The sequence below is a fragment of the Bacillus rossius genome, chromosome 1 (genome assembly GCF_032445375.1).
Source record: "Bacillus rossius redtenbacheri isolate Brsri chromosome 1, Brsri_v3, whole genome shotgun sequence".
Taxonomy (NCBI): Eukaryota; Metazoa; Arthropoda; class Insecta; order Phasmatodea; family Bacillidae; genus Bacillus; species Bacillus rossius.
In genome coordinates this window covers 2,267,024-2,293,387 of record NC_086330.1, presented here as the reverse complement: position 1 = coordinate 2,293,387, position 26,364 = coordinate 2,267,024, and the positions used below count along the sequence as shown (strand labels likewise).

The 26,364-nt window shown below is 42.8% G+C and overlaps 1 protein-coding gene across 2 annotated transcripts in view; it reads left to right on the top strand.

The window, feature by feature from the left end:
- The window catches only part of LOC134531102 (breakpoint cluster region protein), a 36,584-nt gene extending 11,541 nt beyond the window's left edge, over nucleotides 1–25,043 (top strand). Inside the window, exons 5-16 of one of the 2 annotated variants that reach the window (XM_063366663.1) lie at nucleotides 584–769; nucleotides 864–1,070; nucleotides 1,338–1,457; nucleotides 3,724–3,846; nucleotides 4,168–4,341; nucleotides 5,177–5,356; nucleotides 6,009–6,198; nucleotides 10,150–10,346; nucleotides 13,160–13,326; nucleotides 13,795–13,934; nucleotides 15,916–16,153; nucleotides 19,843–25,043. In XM_063366663.1, the coding sequence (XP_063222733.1) occupies nucleotides 584–769; nucleotides 864–1,070; nucleotides 1,338–1,457; nucleotides 3,724–3,846; nucleotides 4,168–4,341; nucleotides 5,177–5,356; nucleotides 6,009–6,198; nucleotides 10,150–10,346; nucleotides 13,160–13,326; nucleotides 13,795–13,934; nucleotides 15,916–16,153; nucleotides 19,843–20,044 (2,124 nt within the window). In that variant the 3' untranslated portion in view covers nucleotides 20,045–25,043. Of the gene's footprint in view, nucleotides 1–583; nucleotides 770–863; nucleotides 1,071–1,337; nucleotides 1,458–3,723; nucleotides 3,847–4,167; nucleotides 4,342–5,176; nucleotides 5,357–6,008; nucleotides 6,199–10,149; nucleotides 10,347–13,159; nucleotides 13,327–13,794; nucleotides 13,935–15,915; nucleotides 16,311–19,842 lie in introns of both variants that reach the window. The other variant, XM_063366654.1, reaches the window with a different exon arrangement.
- The last annotated feature ends 1,321 nt before the right edge of the window (nucleotides 25,044–26,364 follow it).

Below are 26,364 nucleotides of genomic sequence, written 5' to 3'. Positions count from 1 at the left end.
AATAAAACTGCTTAAATAGCACCATTTTCCACCTTGAAATACAAATTTTCTCGGAGGAGGACCCCCGGACCCCCCGCTTCAATAGGGGGGGATCGATGATTCTTTATAAAAAGGTATATTGCCCCCCCTCCCTCCCCTTTGGAAATTTAGTTGTTGCGCCCCTGACCAGCATGGTCACCTCTCATTTTAATGAACATTCACACATTCACTATTTGACTTCTGTTTCACTTCTTCTCAGATATTAAAGTAGCCCGATGGCTACTGGATTGTTTGGAATGTGAGAGAGGGTTCGGCCCAGTGCGCTGATGGGCGGTCACATGATCTGCACAGTATTCCACTCTTCAATAATACTAAACATTTTGGAGGTGGTTGTTTTTTCTCAATAGGCCATGGATATGGCATTTATATGGAGGGAATAGTTTGTGAAAGATGATTTAAAACTGGTGATGTAAAACAGTCTTGAATGTTGCATGAAAATAAAAATGTGATCTTTGTCAGTTCATTGCTTGTAGCATGATATTGACTGTGTCGTGGTGGCTAGTCGAAGTGCGTGTTTGAGCGGGGAGCCGTGCTGTGCCTGCAGTACATGAAGGCCATCAAGGCGACTCTGACGACGTCGCAGCCAGTCATCTCGGAGGAGGAGTTCAACTCCATGTTCTACAAGATCCCGGAGCTGCACGCCCTGCACCTCGGCTTCCTGGAGGGCCTCAAGAAGCGCACGCACAACTGGGACGGCCGCCTCACCATCGGCGACCACTTCAGGATCATGGTGAGTCCACGGGTTGCGGCCCGACACCCCAGTGTGCTCGATGTTCGTCTCGGTCCTCCTCGACGGTGACCCCGGGCGGGGAGTGTGGTTGCAGGCCAGCAACATCAACGTGTACGGGGCGTTCCTGCACAACTACGGGCGCGCCACGGACACGGTGCGCAAGTGCAGCGCCAACAGCCAGCAGTTTGCGGACATCACGCGCGAGATACGCCTCAAGTCGCTGGCCAACCAGACGCTCTCGCTGGAGGACCTGCTGCACAAGCCGGTGGCGCGCGTGCAGAAGAACGCCCTCGTGCTGCACGTGAGTCGCCCCCATTCCCCCTCCCTCCTCTCCTCCCCGCTACCGTCGTGGCGTTGTACCGTGCGTTGTTTCTGACAATTTAGCGGTACCTTATAGAAAATTTAATTTATTTTTTGTTTTGTGGATATTTTACTAAAATGAAGTTGAAGTCAAATTTTTCCAAAATTATGTATAGTTAAACCGGCGATCGTATCTGTAGTCCGCTCCACTGCATATAGAACGGTGTGTGGGTTATTGAACCAGGCAGGCGGGGCGGGGTTGTTGCAGGATCTGCTCAAGTACACCCCGGAGTCGCACCCCGACCACGCCACGCTCACCGAGGCCCTGAAGATGACGCAGCACTTCCTCGACGAGTTCAACATGATCCAGACCAAGACCATGTTCCCGGTGAGTAACAGATTAGTGCACCTTTCATCCAAGCTCCACCCATTCAAGGGAATAATTATTTGACATTTAGTGGCAATTTTATAATGGAAATTAAATAATTTGGTATAGTATACAGCTATCAAAATATAACAGTAGTTATATTTCTCAATAAGTGAAAACTGGATATTTGAAAAATTTATAATTTTGTTTTAACTGCAAGTAGGCAAAACAATAACTCTCATTGAAAACTCCCCCCCCCCCCCCCCCCCCCTCCCCCTTCAAAATTCAGACAAGTTTTAAATATAAAGGGAGTTACCTATATTGCAATATTGTTTATCATACAGGCACATGTAAAAGTACAGGATTAAGGAAAGTAAGAAAGTTAAGCCAATCTCATTATTGGTGTAACGTGACAAGAAACAAGAGAGCCTTCTCCCCGCCACTGCGAGAAGGAGGTCTTCACTAGCAGCAACGGTGGAACTCATGAATTTCATATCATTATTTTGCCACTCTCCTGCTCACTCGATCACTTCCCAGAATTTGAAACCGGTGACGAAGTCAGTCCAACAGGTTGTGTTCCTCTTGATATAGTGTTAATTATTTTATTCCATTTTTATGTTTGATTTTATTATGTTGATTTTATTCAGAATTCATGTGTTGATTCGTTGTTTAAACCTCAAATATTTAAAAGTTTTAATCAATATCTAAATTTAAAGGTGTTGTCTTTACCCTTAACCTGTGCCACAACCAACAACTTCCGCATCCTCCCGGGAGTCTCAACAGATACGCCAGACATAAACATGATTTAAAAAAAAATTTTTTTTGCACATCTGTCTGACCATATTAAACTCTGTTTCTCCTGAAGAAGGATGCAGGCAAAAACAGCAAATCACTATCAACATTATGACAGATACGTAAACACATGGGAAATATTTAAGGAGTAACTGAAAGAATAAAAATTTGAAAAAGTTAAATGGCAATTTTGTTGCTCCACCAAAAAAATGAAATATTTTTTTAACACTTTGTATAGTAAATCGTGAGCGATAGCCCCCACAGCAAAACTGATTATCTTACACCTCAACCAATCAGATTACAAAATAATTAAAAACTACAATCATCAAAAATAACCAATATAAGAAAGGCCTTAACATTATTACTTTGATCCATATAAAATTACAAAAAAAAAATTTAAACAGCAAATTGAGTAAAGTTGGCATACACATTTACATTTAAAAAATTTATATTATTCTTGTCATAATAATCCTGTCGATTGCAATAACATTTTTATTTGAGAGGTCGAAATGTGCTTCTTCAGCAAATTCGCTATTTATTTTGTTTTTAATCTTTGTAACTTAGTATTGATTTCAGTCCTTTGTGGCCGAAGTGTTACTACAGGAAAACAGCTGCGGTCTGTATGCTATTTACCATTCAAGATGCCTCTTTCCTCGCATCTTGATAAGCATGTTATCATTCACAGTTAATCCATAAACAAACTGTTTACTATCTGATATCTCTAGTATCTTTTTGAATGACTAAAGAGTGCAAAAAAAAAAAAAACTGGCCAAGAATGCTGTTACTTTTACAGTATATCTTAAAGGCATTGTTTAATTTACAATATTTACAGAAGTTCAGAATGAACATTTAATAGAAACATAAAACATGGCTTAAAGTTTGGTGTGATATTTTTGGTCATGGTCTAGACCAGTGGTTCCCAAACTTTTTCACCTGGCGACCCACCTTTCCTTATAGGAATAACTCCACGGTCTATCGGTCCATGGTGGAGTAAAAAACCTTATTTGTATCCTATCCCTTCCTTATGTATATATAAATTACCATCAAATATTGCAAATACATACATATATATGCTTTTTTTAAGATACCAATGGATTATTGATAAACAATTTGTGTTCTGATTTGAAAATGGTTGACAAAATATAAGCACTCTGTAGCAAAACATTTATTTATTAAACAATATATCATGTGTAATCACAAAATTCGATTTGTTTCGATTTTTCTTATCTTTTCGATTGTTTCTGATAGTTTTATGGATCGAGTCGCGACTGACCAGTAACCCTTCCGTGACCCACTCGTGGGTCGCGACCCACCGTTTGGGAATCGCTGGTCTAGACTCTTGACATTAGGGGCGCAAGGCTTATTCGAGGGCGTGGCATAGTCAGGTGAACACGGTAAAACCCTAAGCTACGTCGGCCGTGCGTGATGTCGGTGCTCTGCGCCGGCCGCCAGCCACGAGGCACGTGTGTTGTGAGGCTGCGTGTGGTTCGTGCAGGCGGCCGACCGGGCCCAGCGCCGACTGGTCAAGAACTCCTTCATCGTGGAGCTGGTGGACGGACACCGCAAGCTGCGACACCTCTTCCTCTTCAACGACGTGCTGGCGTGCGCCAAGTACAAGGTGCGACTGCTCCCTTTACTTCCCTGGCCCGCAACAGACACGTGAGCCGAGCTTATGCAATACCGTCAGCTCTTCTGTATTTAATAACGTAACCACATTTGCAAGTACGCTTTAAGGATACCGCAGACATCACTCAAATAAATTAAACCTGATCCTCAATACCAATGTGTTGTGACCGGCCTTGTGGAGTGCGGTTATTTTAGTCTTCTAGAACCTTTAAACGTGCTTTCAATATTTTTTTTTAGAAGAACAAGGGTCACAGTTTACATTTTAATTTTCACTGTGTAGAAAATGCTGTGTGTGTACATGTGCCTGGGACAGGCGTCGGGGAGAGACAAGTTCACGTTCGAGCTGAAGTGGTACATCGCGCTGAGCGACATTGTCATCTTCGAAGAGCCTGCGGTGGAGCCCCGAGAGACCAGTCCTGCCAACATCGTGTCCCTCAAGTCGCAGGCATGCACGGTGCGCGACCAGATCCTGTGGGAGGAGCGCGAGGTGAGCTTCTTTCCGTGTTCCCATCGCTCCCTTACCCCTCCGCCTTCTCGCGTGCCTCTCTACCGCTCCCTTGTGTTCCTCTCGCCACTTGTTTTGTGTCTCATCTCTATGTTTTGGAATTATTTAAATTTTGTTCATTTGGTTTACAGGATAACTATTCTATGTTGGTCCTCTATACTTGTCCTTTCAGTTTTTTCAGATCAATGTTTTTTTTAACAACTCAAGAAAATGCTTTGGCATCAATTCATTATTCATCTACATTTCAGTTTTTTTCCTTAGAGATAATTATATACTTGAATCGCAACTATTAAAATTATTTCATATAAAATAAATTAAAATCAGTAAAACAAAGTAACCACCGACTATCTTACATGGGTGACTGCAGACGACTTAGTAGTTACACTAGGTCACAAATTTTGTGTTTTCAAGGATGGTTTATGAAAAAAAAAAATGAATTTTTAGTTGGATGTGTACTGGGAACCTTGGATAATATTTTGTATTTTAGGATTCTAAGATAGTAAGGACTAGTAAATTGTATGATAACCAGTTAATACTAGCTTAATTGCATGTGGTAGTGAATGATTAATTTTTAAGTTTTTATGAAATTGAATATGAGTTGATAATGAAAAATGGTAACAATTTTTGATGTAAAACCCTAAAATGTGTAAAATTTGTAAAAGTGTATATTTTGCATGTAGAACACCGTGGGAAACAATAAACCGGCCTGCAGTCAGATGGTTACCTGGGACGCGCTGAGAGGTTGCTATGCCCGTGTGGGAGGAGCGTGGCTGGAGGAGAGCCGAGGTAACCGTCCTGTGTTGTGTTGGTTGCGCAGCGACCGCGCAGCAAGTCGGAGAAGCAGCGCAAGAAGTTGGCGGACCTGGAGGCACAGCTGGTGCTGGCCTCGCCCAACCTCGTGTTCCGTGTCGGCAACCGCAGCTCGCGCGCCTACACGTTCTTCCTGTCGTCGGAGTTTGAGCGCACGCAGTGGATCGAGGCCATCCACGCCCTGCAGGTGACTGCGAGCTCGCTGACCTGCGTCAGGCGTCGCCGTGGGTTTCATAGCAGGGAGGTTCCATGTGCGAGGCAGAGATGGGGAAACTAAAAGTTCACAGCCGGGAAACCTCAGAAGCCCAACACAAACAGTTTTACTCTTTATGTTCTCTATAAATACATACCGTGCTTTATCACATAATCAATATATACATTGTATGCTAAAATCTTGTTTGAAAATTAGGAGAGCAATTTTTATGCTAGAAAAACATTTTTGTGGGTTTTAGTTTTTCATTAAAACAAAACATGCTGCGTGGAAAGTATGTTAAATTAAAAAAAGCAAAGTATACAGAAGCATGCCAAACAATTAAAAATTATTAGTCATCCAAAAAAAATCACATTTCGTTCAAATTAACATATAAAACGGTCATATTTACTGTGTATACAAAGCGCTAGAAATCTTAACTGCAGAACCATAAAAACATCTTGCAAATTTGTGAGAATTTTTATTCTCTATTTTGATGACATAAAATAACAGTGCGACGATTTTGCGAGTGCGCCAGTTATGCGGTGAAACACAGTCTAACTGAGGCCTGAGGTTCGTCACACGTTCAGAATGTATCTAGTTGTTTAGAAAGAATACATAATGCAGTAGAGTATGTGACATGTCGCAGTCGAGCCAGCCGCCTGGGCCCGGCAGCACGGTCACCATGTACGAGCTGCAGGCGTGGATCACGGCGTGCCGCACCTTCCTGAAGACCAACATGGGCTCCTACCTGCTGCGCTCCGGCCGGGACGAGAGCCTGCTGGTGGGCGACCTGCACCTGCACCTGCGCGACCTGCGCGGCCTCACGCAGCCCGCGGGTACGTCGCTCCCACCTCCACGGTAGTTCTCCCCCTACCACGGAGCTCTTGGAGTAGTTCTCCCCCTACCACGGGGCACTTGGAGTAGTTCTCCCCCTACCACGGGGCTCTTGGAGTAGTTCTCCCCCTACCACGAGGGTCTTGGAGTAGTTCTCCCCCCACCACGGGGCTCTTGGAGTAGTTCTCCCCCTACCACGGGGCACTTGGAGAAGTTCTCCCCCTACCACGGGGCTCTTGGAGTAGTTCTCCCCCTACCACGGGGCTCTTGGAGTAGTTCTCCCCCTACCACGGGGCTCTTGGAGTAGTTCTCCCCCTACCACGGGGCACTTGGAGTAGTTCTCCCCCTACCACGGGGCTCTAGGAGTAGTTCTCCCCCTACCACGGGGCTCTTGGAGTAGTTCTCCCCCTACCACGGGGCTCTTGGAGTAGTTCTCCCCCTACCACGGGGCTCTTGGAGTAGTTCTCCCCCTACCACGGGGCTCTTGGAGTAGTTCTCCCCCTACCACGAGGGTCTTGAAGTAGTTCTCCCCCCACCACGGGGCTCTTGGAGTAGTTCTCCCCCTACCACAGGGCACTTGGAGAAGTTCTCCCCCTACCACGGGGCTCTTGGAGTAGTTCTCCCCCTACCACGGGGCTCTTGGAGTAGTTCTCCCCCTACCACGGGGCTCTTGGAGTAGTTCTCCCCCTACCACGGGGCACTTGGAGTAGTTCTCCCCCTACCACGGGGCTCTAGGAGTAGTTCTCCCCCTACCACGGGGCTCTTGGAGTAGTTCTCCCCCTACCACGGGGCTCTTGGAGTAGTTCTCCCCCTACCACGGGGCTCTTGGAGTAGTTCTCCCCCTACCACGGGGCTCTTGGAGTAGTTCTCCCCCTACCACGGGGCTCTTGGAGTAGTTCTCCCCCTACCACGGGGCTCTTGGAGTAGTTCTCCCCCTACCACGGGGCTCTTGGAGTAGTTCTCCCCCTACCACGGGGCACTTGGAGTAGTTCTCCCCCTACCACGGGGCTCTTGGAGTAGTTCTCCCCCTACCACGGGGCTCTTGGAGTAGTTATCCCCCTACCACGGGGCTCTTGGAGTAGTTCTCCCCCTACCACGGGGCTCTTGGAGTAGTTCTCCCCCTATCACGGGGCTCTTGGAGTAGTTCTCCCCCTACCACGGGGCACTTGGAGTAGTTCTCCCCCTACCAAGAGGGTCTTGAAGTAGTTCTCCCTCCCACCACGGGGCTCTTGGAGTAGTTCTCCCCCTACCACGGGGCACTTGGAGTAGTTTTCCCCCTACCACGGGGCACTTGGAGTAGTTCTCCTCCTACCACGGGGCTCTTGGAGTAGTTCTCCCCCTACCACGGGGCTCTTGGAGTAGTTCTCCCCCTACCACGGGGCTCTTGGAGTAGTTCTCCCCCTACCACAGGGCACTTGGAGTAGTTCTCCCCCTACCACGGGGCTCTTGGAGTAGTTCTCCCCCTACCACGGGGCTCTTGGAGTAGTTCTCCCCCTACCACGGGGCACTTGGAGTAGTTCTCCCCCTACCAAGAGGGTCTTGAAGTAGTTCTCCCTCCCACCACGGGGCTCTTGGAGTAGTTCTCCCCCTACCACAGGGCACTTGGAGTAGTTCTCCCCCTACCACGGGGCACTTGGAGTAGTTCTCCTCCTACCACGGGTTCTCTCGGAGTAGTTCTCCCCCTACCACGAGGGTCTTGAAGTAGTTTTCCCCCCCACCACGGGGCTCTTGGAGTAGTTCTCCCCCCACCACGGGGCTCTTGAAGTAGTTCTCCCCCTACCACGGGGCTCTCGGAGTAGTTCTCCCCCTACCACGAGGGTCTTGAAGTAGTTCTCCCCCCACCACGGGGCATTTGGAGTAGTTCTCCCCCTACCACGGGGCACTTGGAGTAGTTCTCCCCCTACCATAGGGTCTTGAAGTAGTTCTCCCCCCCACCACGGGGCTCTTGGAGTAGTTCTCCCCCCAACATGGGGCTCTTGAAGTAGTTCTCCCCCCACCACGGGGCTCTTGGAGTAGTTCTCCCCCTACCACGGGGCTCTTGGAGTAGTTCTCCCCCTACCACGGGGCACTTGGAGTAGTTCTCCCCCTACCACGAGGGTCTTGAAGTAGTTCTCTCCCCCTGGCACGGGGCTATTGAAGCAGTTCTCCCCCTACCACGGGGCTCTTGAAAGCCAAGCTTCTTTCATCTCACAAGTGCATCTGTACTAGAGCTGGGCTGATACTTATTTCCAAACAATTATTCAGCATGTATTGCCATTATACCTATTGTTGCGATTGGGATTATGCTCGCATATATTTCACCGTCCATTAGCTACCTTATTTATTTTATTCACAGAAGGTTCGTCCCTGCTTATGAGTCTTATCTATAGTTTTTGACGTAAAAGATGGACTTTTATTCTTCGTTCAGTAAATTTGTGTGAACATTTTATTTCGTTAATTATCTTCGATTCAAGTGAAATATTCTCTGTTGTGTTTGTTAATGGCGACAAACCTAATACTAAAGTGAAAGTTAATTTAAAACTTAATTTTTTTCCAGTTTTATTTTTTGTTAATTTTATTTTGTGTTATTTTTATTTTCTAACCAGTATCACCACATTAGTATGTTAAAACATTGGTTTGCATGGCTCAAGTTCTTTTTAAAGATATTATAAAGACATGAAACCAACATGATTCATGGTGTATTACTGTTTATTTTTTTTTTTAAAATGATTGGTATCAGTTTTAGAACAGATCGAGAACAAGCAATCTGTGTCTGTATGATCAGCAGGTTCCCTCATCACTCCAGCTCTAATATTGTTACGACTGGGTTTGTAATTTTTAACCCAATTAAATTTTCCAATTAAGATTTATTAAAGTTTTTTTTAATTACTAATATTTACATTACCACTAAATAATTGTACTTAAATATGTCCGATCACCAATCACTGGCACTTGAAAAAGGTTTATTCTCAAGTCACTCAATGTCTGTCATGTTCTGCAGTTCGCCCCTTACCTCGCGCCTGTCCACACACACAGTCTCGCACCAATCAGTCGCAGCACTCTCACGATCCAGTCGAACTCCGCGTCACACTACATTCGGGAGGGTCTCTCACCCTCTTTGCTGATGTTGCACTTCCTATCACCTACGGAACTCTTGCGAAGGCCGGCGTCGCCCTTTTATACTAGTGGGTCGTCTTTCCAGAACCTGCGATAACGGCTGTGACAACTCGTGTCATCCCGGGCCGACCCGACGCCCGAAAAGTCCAGAAAGGCGGTGCCTAATCACCCCACTCCATGCGGCGGCCCGCAAAATTTCCAAGGCCGCTCAGCGATAGATAACAGCACAGAGGCACGACTATGCGCAGGGAGTGGAAGTAGGGAGGGGGGGGTAGCGAGGACCCTTGTAATCCGGCCAGGCGCGCGTGGCATGCCTTACGTCAGTGGACGGCACTTGACGTGGCGTGTGACGCCAGTGGCCGTGCAGGGCCTCTAGCCAGCTCTGAATGGCACATGTCGCGGGCCTGTCTCGCGTTCGTAACACTGTATGGCTACTTCCATCCTGCAGGTTCATAGGTACAGTTTCTTCCATCACACGGGTTCATGTGCATGGCTTCTTCCGTCGCACAGGTCTCGCAGGGGCATTGTGTATACCGTCTCTCTGACCCTCTCCCAGCCTATGAGTTCATGTTGGGGTCATTTCATGTCCTACGGGCATGTGTGTCGACTTTCAGTTCTAATTGTGTGCACGTCTGCCTCCACATATTTGCAGTTACAATCTTTTGGAGCATTTGTGTACTGCTCGTCTCTTGCCTCTGAAGGTCATCATCCAGACCTATTCTCTGATGTACGGCTGACAGTATCTTTGCGGAGTGTATGTAGCCTCGTGGTGAAGTGTGGGATGCTGTCTCGGTGAGCCATCAGGGTGTCGTCGTGTGACACCTCAGAGAGCGTGCAGACACGACCGGCTGTTGCAGACCTGTTTGTGTGCGTGGAGGTGGACTCGTACGGCCACTACTTCCGCAAGGTCAAGTCGAAGCTGGTGTGCGGGAGCGCGGCGCCGCGCTGGAACGAGGAGTTCATCGTGGAGCTGGAGGGGTCGCAGAACATGCGCGTGCTGCTGTACGAGGAGAGCCAGGACCGCGCCCTGCTGCGCGCACGGCACACGCAGAAGGTACGGCGCAGCGTGTGGTGGCTGGTGCCTCTGCTTTCTATATGCTTTCAAACCTGTACACACCCTCTTTCATCGCGTGATCGTCACACCCATGTTTTAGGCCATCAAAATTTGGATTTAAAAAAACCTCTCGCGTAAACGTCACATGAGGTTTTTAGTCCCGCTATTAGATTCCGAGCGCTTTGTGTGGGTATCTTTTCCGTATAAAACAATGTATTTAAAAATATAAATCTAATATTTATTCGGACATTACCACTTACTTATTTAATTAACGGAAATACAAAGTTGTCTGACGTGTAAATTATCTTTTAAACACGTTTTTAAACGTTGTAACCTTGATCTGTTCGTCGGCTTCGCCGCGGCGTACCGCTTACAAAAATGTAGCAAGCGCTCGTTGCAATCATTAATGTTTGGTTATGTTTGCTTCCCGTATAGATAGGGCCTGGAAAAATTAGCATCTATTTATTACATAATTAGCATTTATGATGTTGAAAATTAGCATCTATTTTCCAGAAATTAGCATCTATTTTTGAGAAATTTGCATAAGATATTAAAGTTACATAACAATACAAGAAGTTGTAATAGTGTTTATACCCATTATGACGAATTTTAACACAAACCAAAATCATTAAACGGTATTTGTAAACAAACGTTTGACCACTAGTAATTTCAGATGGAAACAAACTGACGATTCGAGTTGAACAACTTCAGTACGCTAAATGTGCACCACAAAATGTATGATTTGTCCCTATGTAAAATATTGATCAGAAAAAAAATTTGAAGACTAAAGTGATTATCAACGAATGTAAAAAACCGCGTACTAAAATATTTGTAGTAGTTTTCAGCATTTAAAATATTTTCATTTTTATCTTTGCAAGTTCACTACGATCCCGTCAACGACCTAGATATTTTCTAGGTTGTTGGTTTCCGTGATGCGCTTCCCGGGAAATTTTGTTTTGTTAGGTTAGATACTCTTCATGAACAGGCAACACACGATGCAATGGCGAACGTAGGCGAACGTGATGTGATCTAACAAAACAAAATAACTGCGTCGATAAGTAGTGTGAACATTCTTTTCTAAACAACATTCAACGGTATCTTGAGTAAATCGTAAAGAATAAATTTACAAAATTACTTATTCTATACTATCATGCGTGATATTTGGTTAAGGAATGTTTTATAAATAAAGGTTAGGATTCGGATTTTATTCCTTCAACAAGCCTTGTCAGAAGCTATTGTTTACGGTAATTGTGTTATGGTGGCTATTTTCAAAAAAAATACTTTGAGGAATGTGTGTTCAAGCCATTTTGTTGCATTCTATAGTGGTTTTTCGCCCGATAATGGCAATTTTACCGCGATTTCGCAAATATAGCATTTATAACAACAATTAGTAAAAAATCGCATCTAACCTCAAAATTCGCAAAAAAATCGCATCTATCGCAAATTGCGAATTTTTCCGGCCCCTACGTATAGAGCGCGCACACACGTAGCATACAACACGTGCTCTCTGTCAGGTGCTGAGTTAACTACATTTGATAGCCTGCACTCTTTCGTGTTGTGTACTACGGTAGTTACGCGTTCGTTTGGCTTGCATTTGTATCACAGATGGTTTTTTTTTTGTATGACTTATTTATTTTAATTGTTTGGATTGCTCTTCTATACTTCACTTTTTAAATAAACGTACTTTCCGTGAATGGGTTTTGTTTTTATGAATAACTTTATCTAACAAAAAATTTTTTTTTCACATAATCGTCGCACCCCTACTTTTCAAACTTGATTTTAGAATAAATTGTGTGACGATTATGCAAGAAAAAAAGGTAGTAATTAATTAGTTTTATTTAGAGCTGTACCGATTCACAAAATTTTGTCAATCTGCCGATATGCCGATTAAACTGTTGCTGATTCACCGATTCCTTACCAATACTGGGGGAAACACATTTTGGTTAAAACAATTTTTAAAATTTTCTTAATTACTAAAAATGTCTCATTCTTAGAAAAGCATGTGCAAATGCACATGTATTTTAGTTTTAGAAGGCAAAAGTTAATTAAAAAGAAAGATAACATAAGATGAACTAAATGGGATTTCGTTTTTTTAATCCAGCAGAAATATAATTACAAAAACAAAGTGAGTGCTTGCCTAAAGTCCGCTGTTGTTTAACATTTTACAATAAACAATTCAAACCTATAATTTACATAGCCATACATCGGCTCACTATAAAAAACATTTAGCTAAACTAGCACCGATTACAGAATTTCTAGATTTTTATTAAGAAAACCTTCTTAATATTTCAATGAATGACTTCTATTACCATAAAAAATACCATATTCGCTGAAAAGTCTCTCAGATGTAACAGTAGTAGGAGGTACTCACAGGTATTTTGCAGCTGAAATAATTTCTGTTGTTCAGAAATTAATTATTTATTGCATTTAATTCTCTGAAACTGATATCCACAACTGCATAATTGTGTCTAGTCTAGTCACAAAACAAACTTTCTCCTTCTTCAGTTTATAAACAGAAAATAATGCAATTTAATTATTTTATACATAACTATGTAAATCAAGATAATTTAATAATAGGTAATTATAAAAAAATTATTCATGACATATTAAATTTAAAAGAAAATTTATAATGTGCAAGATTGCGAGACTTTTTACATGTTTACAATTATAGAACAGTATTTCTATTACCAAATTAACAAGTGCGGCGGTGAAAATTCACAGTACCGAACATTTATAAGGAAAAGTGTTTCATGTGGGTGTGTAATTTTGGTTTGCATAAAACGTTTATCTGTTGCTTGGTGTGTGGTGCGCAGCTGAGCCGCCTGTGGCTGGGCGACCAGCCCGTGGACAGGGCCGTGCCCCTGCAGGGCTGCTCGCTGAACGTGACCCTGAGGTTCGTGGCCAGCGAGGTGACGCTGCGCAGGGTGCCCACGGCGCGGGCCGCCGGCCTCTTCGGGGCCAAGATCCAGCAGGTCTGCAAGTACGTGCGCCCCCTTGTCCACCTAGTGTTCACTGTTTGAATCACCTGCATTCATTAGGAAGCTTTTGAATTGTCCTTTACCTAAAGTACTGTACATTCTTTATAGATTAACACTTGTTATAAAATAGGAAGCCATTCACAATCATATTTCTTGTAATAAAAACAAAACCAACTGAAATATATAATTGTAAATAGTAAAATCTTATCTTTGGAATTTTACGATGTGGTTTAAAATGGTAGAAAATAAAAATCACAAAAATTTCTTGTAGCTGTTGCACTGCCTACCATATTTATAAATACATATAGATAGTCCGTGGTGTGTGTTTCATGAGAGTTGTCACGCAGAAGCCAGTAGATGCTGTAAGGGATTGCCGCCTGGCCTCGTCGGTGGTGTTTGGGACAGGCGAGGCCCGGCCGGCGAGTGTGTCTCTGGGGCGTGCGGACGGTGGCTAGCTGCGCGTGTTGCAGGCGCCAGAAGAGGGAGGTGCCCTTCATCGTCACGGCGTGCGTGCGCGAGGTGGAGCGGCGCGGCATGAACGAGGTGGGCGTGTACCGCGTGTCCGGCTCCGCCTCCGACCTCGGCCGCCTCAAGAAGTCCTTCGAGACCAGTGAGTCCCTGCGACCACGTCTGCAACTGTTACTGTCACATAGGCTGGTGTTTATACCATTTTTAAATCTTGCCGTAAGGGTCCCCTTCGAATATGGGTTGCACCGTATATCTGTCTACAGTAGAATACACGTGAAGTCTATGGTCCGTGTCTCGGCTTATTGTTGCGTAAGAAACGTGGCACTGGTCCTCTTTTTGGCTGCTTTCTGTGCCACTTTATTACTATAGATGGAATGAGGGCCTCTCCCCTTTTGCTTTTACGACCCCTCCTAACAACAAAAGACAAACCTGTATTCCTTCACCTCATTGTATTGTTTTAAACAAGCCCTCTTCCGGAATTGAATAAAAGGCAGCAAGCTATCCTTTGTCAGTTTGTTTTATAAAAACCAGCACACACGTTTCAGTCAGCGAGCTGAAGGCACGTGAAAAGCCGGGCTTTGAAGTGCGGCTTTCAAAGCACCAACGATGGCTGCAGTTTTGTCATGGATTGTTTCATTTCAAAGCCGAGAAATCTCACGCAAAGAAAATAGAACAATGTTGGGTTACAGTTGCATTTTCAAAACTTGTCTAAATAGACCGGTGGAGATAGTGGCTGTTCACGGACATTTACAAGTGCGTGGTAGGGAGGGAGAGGCGTCACCACCACATGCACTCACAGCACGCACATTCGCACAAACTGGCTGGTTTAATTTTATATTCCCTCCTCCCGCCAAATGCCAGTCCAGCAAGTCACGTCACTCGCGACCGGGCAGACGAGTGCAATGGTGCCTTTCATAATGCTCTTCATGCTCTAAACAATATATACTTACCCGTAGCATACTTATTAAAAACCAACACAGGATAGTTATTTACACACATACTCAAAGACACAGTACACTTAAATTTTTTTTGCTAACCAAAGTTTTAAATTTACATAATAATAGCACCACATTTTTTAAAACTAAAAATCTGCATTAAATGTGTGATCCATATGCGGGTAAATATGGTATTCTTTTACGGGCCTATAAACTGCGAACAGGTTGATGGCCAATTAATGACTATCAGAATTCACATACAATGACTGTTCAGAATAAAATAGAGTTCTGTAACATCCCGTAACTTTGCTTATGTTCACCTTTTTAATGTCGCCTACAAAAAAGTTTTACGTTTTTGTGATCCAACAATAGGAAAATATTATAATGTACCTAGAGCTGTTCCTTCCAACCAGAGACACTGCTATTCTTCCTAACTGTGTGTGGCGGGGGGTTGTCCCAGCCGGGGGGCGAGGAGGAGGGGTCAGCCACGTGGCGTGCGGTGCGGCGGGACTGGGAACAGCGATCAGGGGTCCAACTCTGAAGTCAGAGTTGCTGGCCACCCAGGTCGCCGTGCTAAATCACTTCTCAAAAACACCATTTTCGGGCTACAAATGACTTAAGTTTATTTAGAGAGATACAATCGTGCAAGGTAAGATTAGTTTTTGTAACTTGTTTATAGTGAGTGAAATGATTACCTACATTAATGAAGTTAGAATATATATATATAGTAATGTCTAGAGACCTGCAAAATTCGCGGATTCATTGACCTCTAGGGTAGACTCCACAGTCCTTTAAATACTCGCGGAAATGACATCTGTTCACTGGCTACTGACGCGTGAGACGTCTCAACTAGGCTGTCCGTAATTCAGCACTTTCTTGGTTTTAGTGTTTCCCATTGGCTCACAGTTCCCCGGTTAAAATGTGGTGGGCCAACCGCAGAGAAGCGGTACGAAGGTATAGTAGTTGTTTTGATGCTAGCCTATCGAAAATGAATCCTGCGAATTTTGCACGTCTCTAGTGAAATGTCTTTGTGGCGCTTCACCTCATTCGAAGAACCTGCTGCAAGAAAATCTGTTGACTGAAATTGTAATGTGATATAGGCGTGTGTACGGGTATATAGAGGCCAGGCTGTCGTGCGTGAGGGTTGAGGGTGTGACGTGGGTGACTGAGAGTGAGGAACATGCGCAGACTCGTATGAGGCGGAGCAGCTGCTGAAGGAGGTGGACATCCACTCGGTGACGGGCGTGCTGAAGCTGTACCTGCGCGAGCTCCCGGAGGCGCTCTTCACGGACGAGCTGTACCGCAGCTTCCTGGGCGCGCACAACGGGCCCGGCGCAGACAAGGAGCGCGCGCTGCTGCACTGCTTCTCGCTGCTGCCGCCCCACAACCAGCGCATCATCTCCGCGCTGCTGGCCCACCTCGTCAGGTGCGCACGCCCCCCCTCCCTGCCTTCCTTCCTTCCTTCCTCCCCGTGGCACGGCCGGTCCCGGCGCAGACAAGGAGCGCGCGCTGCTGCACTGCTTCTCGCTGCTGCCGCCCCACAACCAGCGCATCATCTCCGCGCTGCTGGCCCACCTCGTCAGGTGCGCGTGCTCCCCCCTTCCTTCCTTCCTCCCTTCCTTCCTCCCCGTGGCACGGCCGGTCCCACGGGACGGTACTTGTGTTTGTTGGGGAATGAATTATCGTCTGTAGTGACAGACAGGGTGCATTACTTTGCCGCGCTAGAAGGCAGGTGTGAGCGGAGATGTGCATGTTGAGCTGGGGATGTTTAAGGTTTCACAATGTTAAAATAAAATGAACAGAAACAAGGTGTGATTCCGTCTGAATATAATTACGTCAAATTTAGTAAAGGAAAATTTATAACAGATATTAAAGAAATATACCGTATTTACTCGCATATAGGTCGCACCCATAATTTGAGGTCTTGAACTTGGTATTTAAGATTCCTTACATATAGGTCGCACCGGTAATTTAATGACTCGAACGGCCGGCGCGCCATGCACGAAATAATAAAATAATAACAAAATATTAATAAAAGTTGTAGTAAATTTAATTACGAATAAAAAAGGCCTGTTATGATTTTTTTATATCTACAGCGGTTTTCATTATGGGTTCCGATAAATACTCACGCTAAGTGAATTCACGTCACGCGAGTTCGGCTATGCTAGCCGGCTGGTTATTTTCGTTCAAAACGTGGCAAAGGAACTTGTGTAGATCAGGTAGAAAACATTCTGCTATAAACGAAAGATATAAGAACAATGCTATCTGAAATGCTGTGACATGTTTTTGGAGTAGATAATCACAGCGACAGACCGACAGGATGCGCTCCCGCCCTTGCCGTCAGCAATGTTTATTTTGACAGCTCAAGCAATTATCTTTTACACGACCCTTCACAGCGTAAAAAAAAAAAAGACAAAAAAACACGTTTGAATGCAGATGGAAAAGTAACTAAGCAGTAAAATAAATATATTTACGGCCTTGCTCAATTTTTCTATTCAATAAAATTCGAGGTATTAGTGATTTTTCAGCAGAAACTGCTGTGTGACTAATAAACAAATTGTACCATAATAACTTAAACTTAAGTATTTATTAACGGCGAAGGACAGTCGTATAAGCCCATAAAAATATTTATTTTACCGAGAATGGACTATACAACCTGGCTTTTGTCGCACGCGGTGTGGGAGGGGAGGAGGAAGCTGAGAGTTACTCACGCAGAAGGTTGAAATAAGGGAGGGAATGTGTTGAAATGTTAGTTGGTAAAAGGGGGGGGGGGATGTTTTTACATGGTTTGTGGCTCTGGGAGGGATGAGCCTTGAACAATTAGCAGGGGATGGGAGAGGTAAGCGTCACGTAACGTATGACGTCAAGCCGCCGCTACCGCCAGCCTGGCCGGACGAGTTTCTTATGATCTCGCAGAAGCTACCACAGTGGATTTTCGTGCGGGCGGATAAGATAACATGACAGCTGAGACGGCTTTTCGTGCGAGTGGACGCGCCGAGCTCGGCTAGACACTGCCGCGTGAACAGTCTAGAGGGGTGGTATCTATTTTTAGCCGTCTTTTGTATGCCTGCCTGCTTACAGTACAGCTCTCGCCAACGTGAACACATAGCGCCCAACAAAGTGTAACAGACTTGTTTTTCAGCCGATTTTACTCAAATTTTCAACTTTCTCTGCTCAAATTTTTCACTGTTTCTCAAAAAAACGGTCGTATAAACGGAATGGATGCATTAGAGGGGGGTCGCATCGGTGGGATTCTACTGTATTGCAAAAAAAAATTCCTCAAAAATTTTAAAAAATTTTCTTCTCATATAGGTCGCACTTCATTTTTCCCCCATCAAATCTGGTAAAATTGCCGCGACCTATATGCGAGTAAATACGATATTAACATACAATATCAATTACGTACTTAAACAGCTTTCAGGTATATTCAGAAAGAAGAAATAAAAATATGGGTCGACCCGAAATTAAATTATAAACAGGTTTCATTTAAAAAAATACATAAACCAATAAAAAAATACAAATATATTTAAACCATCCCAGTATATATACTTAAAGTCCAGAAATGATGTTTATCTGATGAACTTCGTCTGACGGCGTAGTTTAAGAAAGTTCAGAAATGGTTAAAACATACAGAAGCACCGGAGGTCGGGCTGCGTTTCCCAGAGATAAATCGGGATCATGATGCCAGGGCGCCTGTGAGTTGTTTAGGAAGGGAGATGAAAATGCCAATTCGGCGTCCGGCTCTCGGACCCTGTCTGGAACAGTCCGAATCAAAACTGATCAGAACTAGAACACAGACAGTATAAACGGGGCAGAGAATGCCCGCAAAAGTTAAGGGGAGGTTGGGGAAAGTCACGGATCGTCACTCACCAGACAGGGAAGTTGGCTTCTATTTTCCGATGCGTCGCCAGCCAGGAACTGGATCCCGTGAATATGCGACTTAGCGCGGACGTTTCCACCATTTCAAAAGAAATAATTTAAACGAAAACTACTTATTACACTTTGTACTATGCAGACGGACTAAACTACTTAAAGCAGATTACAAGGATAGCAACCCTTATTTAATGGACTACATCGTCGGTTGCGGGCGGATGGAAGTCTTGTAGTGTCTCGTCGACTCGCCGATAATCGCAAACGGTCCGTCTGCAGTCGCGACGCGAAGTGTCTCGCGAAGAACCGCGTCTCTTAATTAAAAGTAAATGTTCTATCAAAAGTGGAGGGGAGGACTAGGACGTCCGGACCGAAAGGTTCCGAAGTTCCCCGAGTGGGCATTATAAAAAACTCTGACTTTGATGTCTCGAAGTTGTTAGCACTGGCCGACTTTAGCGCTACCTGTTGAGGGGTGTCTGAAATAAAAAAGAATCGACTCGCCCAAGACGTCTGCTATAACAAGGGGATAAAGGGATAGTCAGGTGCTGCACTCTGGCGGCCTATAGGGGAAGTTAGCTGAGAGGTTAGCGAGTTTGCCACTAGATGTCGTGGGGGTCAGCTCCACGGGCTCGCCACAAGAGAAGAAGTTACTATGTCCGCCGCTAGATGTCGTGTGTGGTCCATCTTTGCACACACATTTTATATGCCAGTCGTCCTTGGATTCGCTCGCTGCCTGGCGAGGTGTTACGACCGGTCAATGATCTTAGACACATTCTTAGAACCGAGAGGGGAGGGGGGTGGACAAAAACCACAACGACGCTGGGAACGAGCGTCCATGACATGACTTTCGAGGAGTGAACCTAAGATGTATTTGTGACGGTAAAGGCTATGGTCAGCTCGTCTCTGAGAAATGGTAACAACTCGTCCAGAGCTGGTGTATGCAGTTTTAGCCATGAAGTGAAGTAATATTACAGACCTGGGACGTGCCTGCAAGCGAGGGAAATGTCAAACGGGCTGCCAACGAAGTCTTAGATTTGCAAAAGATCCGATAGGTCTCTGGGAAAGGTGCCTCAGTCTACTGGCACAAAGTTTTAACTAAGGGGGGTACACCAGCCTAACAAAGAGTAAATCACCCAAAGTAACCAAATTATAAAGAAAAATAAAATTTCCAAAAATAATTCAAAATTATATAAACAATAAAAGAAAAACGTGTCGAAATACCAAATTTCCGGCACACTGTGACAGGGTGAACGCGCACGAGGCACAGAACAAGATGTCACTGCACAACCTGGCCACGGTGTTCGGGCCCACACTGCTGCGTCCGGGCTCGGGCAAGCTGGACCCGCGCGGCACGGACTGCCTCGCCGCCAGCACGGTCGACGTCATGGCGCAGGCCGGCATCCTCTACTTCTTCCTGTCGCGCGCTGCGCAGGGCGTGCGCAGCTAGGCGCGGCCACACTGGCCCACGCTGCTGCGTCTGTGCTCGGGCAAGCTGGACCCGCGCGGCACGGACTGCCTCGCCGCCAGCACGGTCGACGTCATGGCGCAGGCCGGCATCCTCTACTTCTTCCTGTCGCGCGCTGCGCAGGGCGTGCGCAGCTAGGCGCGGCCACACTGGCCCACGCTGCTGCGTCTGTGCTCGGGCAAGCTGGACCCGCGCGGCACGGACTGCCTCGCCGCCAGCACTGTCGACTAGGCGCGGCCACACTGGCCCACTGTGCGTGGGCACAAACCTCTATCAAATGAAACTTTCTTTAAAATGGTCAGAGATTTAGTTGTCACTTTGATATTTCAGTTAGTGCTCTTTTGCTATAAAATATCAAGTTTTTATGTAACTGTTGCAAATACATCAGGAATGCCTAATTTTTTTAGATTTTTATATGGAAATTGGAGATACAATTTTGATGTAAATAACAATTGACAAATTTTTTTTATCCTACAAATGATAATCCTAAAGAAATATAACCCATACTAAAATGATATAGTGCATAAATCTGGCAAACCCAACTCTTGTTTGTGCGGAAATTAGACTGAATTTGATCAGAGTACGAATAAGCAGGAGCCTGCCTGTTTGGCTGAGGGGCTGCAGAATGATCTCATCTCACCTGGTGTAGACGTAGGAACACATTGTAGTGGCATAGCTCGTCACACTCTAAGCAGAAACAATGTTTATTGGCTGAAGCATCACACATTGCATTCACCCAATGAAAAATACATCACATGAATCAATATGCTGTTAAATGATGTAGGGCCATCATTTAGTTTAAATGTTAATATATGGTTGCTTTAATTTAAAAATGAACACACACTCATTGTCATTTACTTGATTCTAGGACTCAATTAAGTGTGATTTACAGAGTCCTAAAATAAAGAGTATCTTGCAATCAGTGGCATCTTAGATTTGAGTATATACTGTATGTAGTGGAACCTCATTCATAAACACTTGAAGGGACCATAATTTTGATAATTTTTAGTAATGAGATTTATGCTAACCAACTCTTTGGAACAATTATTTTTCTTCTCGAGCATAATTAACGAAGCACAAATTCACAATAGGATCACAGATTTTTAAATAATAATGATGATGATGATAATCATGTTTGAGTGCAATGTTATATATTTTATAGGATTGTACGTACTTTGTATAAATTTATAAATGAGACTTAACTGGTTTCTAACTGTAAATTAAAGCTCACCAAACTGTAAACATACACATGTTGTTTTATGTAGTATATATGGTATAATATGTGCTTTAAGGATGTGTGTTGATGTGTGGATTCCTTGTCGTGTTGGTAAAGTGTCGGTTGCCTTGTCACCTAGCGGTATAACCGCGTGTGGACAGACAGGGTGTATGCTCTCTTTCTTGTGTTGTGTTTAATTTTCTGTGGTCTTGTGTTTCTATCACGTAGCTCTACGTAGTTGCTTAACTTAGTTCCATTGTCGTGACAAAGAACGGCTCTTTTTACATTCAAAAAATGTTTTATCTTATGAAATCAAAATAAGTGTGTGGAACGCTCCTGAACTCATAATGGAACTTCCTGCCAGCAGAGTTTAATCTACTGTTAACTGAACGTCAGTTTAGGATTTTGCCTTTCATGTAAATTACTTAATTTATGTTCAATGAACACAAAATTAATGAATACCTAGTTAAATAATAATGCAAAAACTGTGAAACTAAAATGATTCACCCAATACGTAAATTAAAAATGCTCACGGATATTTTGAATTTAAAAATTAATTTTCAAGGTTTTCCTATATTTGAGGCTGTTGTAAATTCTCTATATATTTTTTAATTTCATATGAAATAGGTTAGATATTTAGTAATTGGAATTGAAGTCATAAGATTTTGATCCTATTTGTTTATGGAGGACAAAGAAGTGGTATCAAAGAATTATATGACTGGACTTACCACTAATTTCGTGTTATGAATGTAAAATCAGTATTTGTGTTTTGTGCATGCATCTACTTTCAAGCAATAATTTCAGGTACAGATGTGAAATGTCTGTGATAATTTCCACATCACTTTTTCTTTGATAACTCATGTTATTTATTGTTAAACGAATTTATGTTACATATTGAGTAAAATGTTGAAACTTGATTAAATAGAGATATAGGCAATATTAAAAACTATAAAACAAGAATATAATACCATATATGCAATTAAATTATTTATTTCAGTATGTTGTGTGTAAGCAATTAGCCTGAAACTAAAGTTTTAACTTGTGCCTCAACATATAACTTTCTATTACTATTTTATTCAATTCTAAGACAATTGATTATTGATTTTTTAAAATTAAAAAATATAATTATTTACTTAAGAATGTTCTTTGTAAGTAACTGCTTCACACAAATATTTTAACTAATGCTTTAATATAACATAATATATCCTTGATTTTAATCAATTCTATAAATCGACTATCGATTGGGTTTAGAGCTTCACAGATTATAATATTTCAGGCGAGCTCATCTGAATTTGGAATGATGAATGTAGAACAATAGTGTTCAGGATGTGGCACAAGGAACAAACAGGGGTGACTAGCAACTGCCACATAAGACAAATGCTGATGATTGCAGGTACATCAAGCAAGTGAGCACGTAACAAGTCCCTTCTTAAAGTTGAAGCAGCCAAACAAATGCAATTTCGACCATCACAGCCTTTGCACGAAACCTAAATGTGTTACGTAAAGAGAACCACCTCTTATGTTTTAAGGCAAACGTTTTCTTTTAGATAGATGTGAAGATCAAAGAATGCATTTTAAAATCGAGGGTATCTTATATTTGAGTAGATACGTTAGTTAAAATGTGGGCAATAAAGGTCCAAGAACTAAGTCCAGTAGAACTCCTTCCTTCCTCTCTCAGGTTTGGACTATACAACAGTTGAGTTTATGATAATATATGTTTGTTCCTGTTTATCCGATGGAAATGAAATTATAAGTTTGTTTGTATTTTCTTAGAACTTATGTTTATTTACACGTACATCATGATTTACAGTTAAAAGAGTGCTTGGCTTGATTACAAAAATAATTAATGTAGGTTTCATTTTGTAATGGTTATTAAAAATGGTGCCACCTAATTATTTGATGACAAAAGGAAAAATTTATATTGCAATCTGTATTGTGAAATATTTTAAACACTTTAGTGAGTTGTAGTTTTGCGAGTCACTGGTCCCCAGTAAAAGCAGAGAGCATGGGAGAGTTCCACACGTTCACAGCATTTCATTCCAACTCGCTCTGCTGCTACAGGAAGAACAATGTTAGTTCTGCCATTCCTTGAATGCAATTGGTAATTTTTGCATCTGTTTCTTAACCTAACGTGTGTTTCCTCATATTGAGTTAGAACGAAAATGTTTCTTGCGTACCAAGTCTTTGCATGGTTGTGTTTGAGTGATGATCTTTGCATTGGAATTGCTGACTTTGACATTTTTGTGCTGATTGCAAATGGTGCAGCTGGAATCAAGGCAACTCGCTATAGTAGTGGCATAGCCACCAAACATTATGTGCGGGCGCAAGAGAAGAGAGAGTATGTATGCACAGCTATTGTAAAATGTTCTATGTACTGATCTAGTCATGTTGTTAAACCTGTATGTGTATATATATGAATGTGTAGTGTGTGTCCCATGTCTGAACCTTGCCTAGTTTCCACACCTAAACATTTCTGTCTTTCCTGTTTCGTACATCGGCTTATGAGCTGTCACTGGGAAATTTCTACTAAAAAAAAGCATACATGCTGAGTAGTTTACATTTTTTTTATGTATTTTATGTAATGTTTTTTACAAACATTCCCCACAATTTTCTATAATATACATTTATGGTGGTGGGAGCTAACTCAAAGCCAGCCTTCAATTACAAAGTTTTGCACAAATTAAATGTATACTGCATGCGTAAGAGTTACGAATGTTAAATAAAAAAAAATTGTCTGGAAATATAAGTGTAAGAGCTTTTGATGTTTGTTGGAGTGTGTGTTGACATTTGCAGAGAGAAGGTCAACACTTGGTGGCTTCAGTGAGCTCTCTGCTCAGTCTTCCACAGTTGAGATTTTAAGTTTACTTCTGTTGTAGATGTAAACATTTTTATGAAATTATCTGTCTGTATTTAAATGTTAAGAAAAAAAAGTTAGGTAACGTGTATGTTGTAAAAGTATAACATTTAAGTAATGTCAGGCAAATGTGCTGAGTGCTGTTCAGAGGAGTAAAACTGGGGTACGAGTTCATGCCTCATACAGTACAGGTGGTTGTACCGAGAGGAATGTAGGATCTCACGTGACTAGCTAGCTGTTGAGGTCCATAACCATACTCTTCATTACTTTGCAGGGGCGTTAATGTCTTGTCAGAAAATTCATTTCTGTGTAACTGACTTGGCTTACTTGTTTTCACTGTCACTTTTTAACTTCCTGTCACGTAAGTGGGTCTTTATTGCAATTTTTTTTTGCGTACACAAGTCTGAAATGTAAATGCTGAAATCTTCTTCAAGTTATCCTTTTGTCTTATTGTATTTTTGTTTAACTTTAGTTGGCTTGTGTTATGTTGGTGACAGTGCTACACATCTTGGTTATGTCATAAATACTAATATTTAGTTTTAACTTATTCTCATGTGTAAATTGTGAATTATTTCTCCTGTCTTGTAATAATGCAAGTGACAATTCCTGCTTAGTGTTGGAGATAGCTGTATCTATCACCAACCCATCATATCTTTAGACATGTTTACTTGCGAGAGAAAATCATTTTGTTACTGGAAGGTTCCGTGTTATTTCCCTTTGGTGGCTGGCATGAGGCAGAGTTGCAGTGGTTGGTATTACTTGTGGCAGCACTGTTTTTACCAGACTGTAAATTTATAAGTTAACAGTAATCTACATGATGTCAAGAGCATTTGTTACCAGTGAAACTGGTTTTTTTAAACCATTGTATTTGTACAATTTTATATTTACAAAAATATATACTACGTATCTTATTAATTGTGCTTGTTATTGACCCAGCAAACACTTCCACACGCCCCGCTGACCTCGCGTACTGAACAGTCCCACGAAGCTCGTCAGAGAGCAGCACTAGGCTCGGCTGCAATGTCTCGCTAGTTTGTGTTTTGGTAGCACTTTCTAGATGTTACGTGTGGCCACACAGTTCACTAGTTCACTGCCAGTGTGAAGTAGCCCATCAGTAAACTGGTAGTTATTTTTACTTGGCTCTTGAGCGCTGGTATTCAAAAATGTATTTGAAATACAAATCAGTGTTACTCTCGCAGTGAATAGATAACTAAATACCTGGTATTTTTTAAAACTACATTTATCGTTAAGTTTTTGTGTTATAAGGGAAAATGATGTCTGGTTGATGTATTTATAAAATTTTGAATGTATTGACAGAAAAAGCTCCCTGAGTAAGTGAAACAGAGATGAAAGTACAAGGTGAATTAACATTACATCTCGTGAACACACTGTTCTGGCCTGCCTTAATTACATAGACTGTTGCACATTTAATGTATTTAAATTTTTTATTAAATTAATTTACCAAATGTTGCTAATAATTTATTATTCAAAGTTAATAAGATCTTTTCGAGATAGGTGCATATTAATAAGTACCACAGAATCATGAATGAAACCGTTGTGATTTGAAACAACTAAATAATTTGTAATGGTCTTAAGAGTTATGATTTGTTGTCAAAAGTCATGAACTCGCTTCCTTCCAGCTACGTACATAAGGAAAACTCAACAGGCATTGTGCCAGCACTGTGTATTAAGACTCATTCGCACAACTCAGTTTCACGATCATAAACAAGAACCATTAATGAGTACATATGTTTGGCACTTTTGCTTATGCTAGTACCATTTCTTTCTAAACTTTGCATTAGACCATCAACATTTATGATAGCAGAGCATGAAACATGAGAGAAGCAAATGCGTGAAGAATCCTCATATGAAGTGTCGTGATAAGTGTCATGTTTAGTTTACGCGTATTGACAGTTTGAGAGGACATGCGAAAAACTGTATAGGTGAAGTCCGTTCACCTGCTGCGGAACTATCTGCAGACATTTCGACTCCTTGCTTTAGACTGGAGACTTGTATGCATACAAGCAGGGGCGCAACAACTAAATTTCAAAAGGGGGGGGGGGGGGGGGGGGCAATATACCTTTTTATAAAGAATCATCGATCCCCCCTATTGAAGCGGGGGGACCGGGGATCCTCCCCCGGGAAAATTTGTATTTCAAGGTGGAAAATTATGCTATTTAAGCAGTTTTATTATCTAAAAATTTATTACACAGCACTTTCTTTGCCCCTGTT